Raw genomic sequence first — 3492 nt, forward strand, 5'->3', positions numbered from 1 at the left:
GTTAAATTTAGTTGAAACTCGAGCTAGAGTATGTGATATACAAATTGTTTGATAAAAACATAATATTTTTTATCCTAAAGATATCATATTAAATTTGTGAATTAGCTCAACAAGATTTTTTTTTAAGTAGGCTGATCGTACTCCCTCCGTTTCTTTTTAGTCTGCATATAAGATTTGGTCAAAGTCAAGTGATACAAAGTTTGACCAAATATATATCAAAAGATATCAACATCTACAATACTAAACCTATATGTTATGAAAATTAATATTATTATGCATCTACTAATATTGATTTCATATTATAAATGTTGATATTTTGTTCTATAAATTTAGTCAAAGTTTATGAAGTTTTAACTTTGATCAAATCTTATATCCGTTAAATCTTATATCCGGACTAAAAAACGGAGGGAGTACATATCAAACAAGCTGCAACAAAATCTCTAACAAGCTGCAACAAAATCTCTACAAAATCGTGTAGCAGCAGAAAGAAAGCTCTCTTTTTTGGACAAGCAGGAAGACATTTAAAGTAGCAATAGATAAGACAAGACCTGTTGGATATTTATAACGTCCAGCAGCTAGCAGTGAACCACCAACACTAAAGTAGCAATCCCATCTTCTGCCATCCATCCGCCGCCCTCCATAGCCAGCTTCTTGGGCACCGGGATGGCGGAGCACGGGAACAAGTCGGGGGAGCAGGACAAGAAGCGGCCGCGGCTCACCGACAAGGCAGAGGGCAGCGGTGCCAAGAAGTCCAGCGTCGTGGCGATGAGCACGGTGTCACCGGCGGACCTCGCGGTGCCGAGTCCGGTGGCCCAGAGGAGGGCGGCACTGTCGTCGCCCAGCCCCGTTGCAAAGGCGAAGTCGGTCACCACGGTGGGGGTGACCAGTCCTTTGGTCGCCATGCCACCCGCGCCGAGTCCGGTGGCCACGAAGACAATGACACCCGGTCCAGCACCCATTGCAAAGCCGGCTGCCGTGGTGAAGCCCGACGAAGAAGGCGTCGAACAAGGTGGTGAGGCAATGGTGGCCGCGGCGTGGGAAGAGGAGCCCGCCACCTTGAACCTGCCCAAGAAATTGTTTCACTGCGCCGCCTGTCGTGCCCCCCTCAAACCTCCAGTGTTCAAGGTACTCCTCTCCTCCTATATTCGAATCAGCTCCTCGAATCACCGTGAAAAATGAAGGATGAACTTCGCGGATTGCAGTGCGACAAGGAGCATTTCGTGTGCTGCGCCTGCGGGCGCAATGGCGGCGGCGACGGAGCCACCAAGCACTGCGGTCCATGCGGGCATGACGTCTCCTACGCCCACTCAGCCTTCATGGACAGCGTGGTCGGCGCCTACAAGGTGCCGTGCACGTACAAGCACCACGGCTGCGCGAGCTCCATCGTGTACCACGCGGCGGCGGAGCACAATGACAAGTGCGCGCACGCGCCCTGCTACTGCCTCGAGTGCACGCCACCGTTCGAGGGCTCGCCGGCGCAACTCCTGCGACACCTCACTGCGCCGTCCGGCAAACACTCCTGGCCCATGGACAAGATCAAGTACGAGTCGAGCTATCCGTTCGCCGTGCAGGCGCCGTCGGGGGAGTACCGCTGCTTGCTGGTCGGGGAGGACGGCTGTGTGTTCCTCCTGGCCGTGGGCGCTAGCAGAGGCCCGACCGGCCGCCGCCCCGTGAACGTGGTGTGCGTCAGGGCCAACACCGACGCCGACACGAGGCCGGTGTACACGGGCGTGCTCTGGGTGGATGGTCCTCCAGCACCCCCGGGCCAACTCATGTGCACCTTCCGGCACCAAGCGACCATGGCGAGCTGCTCCGTCCCGGGCGAGGTGGACATGGAACAGGGCTGGCTCCATGCGCATGTCAACCCGAGCATGCTGCACGGAGAGTCCGGCGAGGTTCATTTGCGCCTCCGTATCACCAAGTTTCCGTGAATGAACTCCAGTTATTTATCACTCCTCACTCGTCATATATGCTGGGAGTTTGATCTCTGCATCATTTTGCTCTGTTTTGGCTCCAGTTATTATGAACTACTAATGTAAGGAGAAACCGCAGTATGAACTTGTTAATGTTGGGAGTGTGTTTGCCCCTTGTTCAGCATTTGTGTTCAACGATGGAGTGGTTATGACATTTGTGTCTGCTTGTGTTGTGTTGGCCTCTGAAGTCTAGCTGAGCTAATCAGTCTTCCAAATAATTCCTAAGAAGGCCTGTTATTTTTATGTGAAGTCAAGTGATGCATAGCATACCTGATCAAGCGGCACAGGCCGGGCCAGAATCGTGTGCATGCCGGGGTACGATTAGTAAACGGGCCGTGCCGTGCCGGCCCACGTGCCCGGGTATCAGACCCAAGCATGACACACCCTCTAATCGTGTCGGCCCGCGGCACACTCGGCACGTTAAAAAACTCAAAAAAAAATTAAAAAAATTCCAAAAAAAATCAAAAAATATATACTTCGACATAGTATTATATGAAATAAATCTAGAGTTTTATTAGCGCATACCTCATTAAAATCTTCCATCCAAAAGAAGTAAAAGAGTACAAGCCATTCTATAGAAAAGTAGAAATATAAAAAGTAGAAAAGATAGCGAAAGCAAAAAAATACAAATACTACATTACATGTCATGTTTTGGATATCTAGAAATCCTTCAACCTTGCCCTGCACCTGCAGCCGGAGCTATAGCCGCCGCGTCGGCCGCGTCCGCTGCCTCCTTCACGTGTGCCGTTACGTGCCTCGGCAGGTGGCCAGTTCCCGCATTTTGTTTCACGAGCAACTTCTTACCGCATTGTTGGCACTTTGCAAAAACCTTGGGGGGAGCATCCCCATTTCTAACTATTTCTTCATCGTAGAAATTTCAAATTGCGTGCCGACGCCTCACAATAACATCAAGCCAGTTTTGATTTACATCAGCCACGTTTGTGTGTGTACAGTGAGATGGAGTTAGAAATAAGAAACTTGGCATCCCTTTGTATAGCCAAAAAATACGGTTTGTTCGTTTTTTATCGATTAAGACCGGTCAAATTAACGGACCCATTCGGCAGATAGGAAAGATGTGCAGAGAGTTTTTGGTATTTTACAAGCTCAGTTTGCTATTATAAGGGTACGGACTAGATTTTAGGATCAAAAGATCCTCCAGTACATCACGAACGCATGCGTGATCATGCACAATATGATTATTGAGAATGAGCGTGGGCAAGATTTAGAGTATTTTCGATATGAATTGTTGAGGCATCCCGTGCGAATGCGAAGGAGGGATGCGAGGGTAGCCCGATTTATTGCCTCCTATTATGAGATTCGACGTGCTAAAATGCATAATATCATCAAAAGAATCTAATCGAGGAGTGATGGGCATGACATAGCCGTCAAAATTAATTTGATGTTGAATTGTTAAACTATTTGTTGTATTAAAAAATACAATATTTATTTAAGTTGTAATAACAATTGGACTATTTATATTACTAATTAATTTTTCTTTGTTTGATATTTTTGGTTTTAT

The 3492-nt window shown here is 47.9% G+C and overlaps 1 protein-coding gene across 1 annotated transcript; it reads left to right on the forward strand.

Annotated features, from left to right (window-relative positions):
• The first annotated feature begins 1020 nt into the window (after window positions 1-1020).
• LOC123439220 (putative E3 ubiquitin-protein ligase SINA-like 6) lies at window positions 1021-2079 on the forward strand. Its single transcript, XM_045115960.1, has 3 exons — window positions 1021-1125; window positions 1203-1546; window positions 1691-2079. The coding sequence occupies exons 1-3, from the start codon at window positions 1021-1023 to the stop codon at window positions 1929-1931; spliced, it is 690 nt and encodes a 229-aa protein (XP_044971895.1). The 3' UTR covers window positions 1932-2079.
• Window positions 2080-3492: the final 1413 nt, after the last annotated feature.

This window comes from Hordeum vulgare, chromosome 3H (assembly GCF_904849725.1).
Source record: "Hordeum vulgare subsp. vulgare chromosome 3H, MorexV3_pseudomolecules_assembly, whole genome shotgun sequence".
Classification (NCBI taxonomy): Eukaryota; Viridiplantae; Streptophyta; class Magnoliopsida; order Poales; family Poaceae; genus Hordeum; species Hordeum vulgare.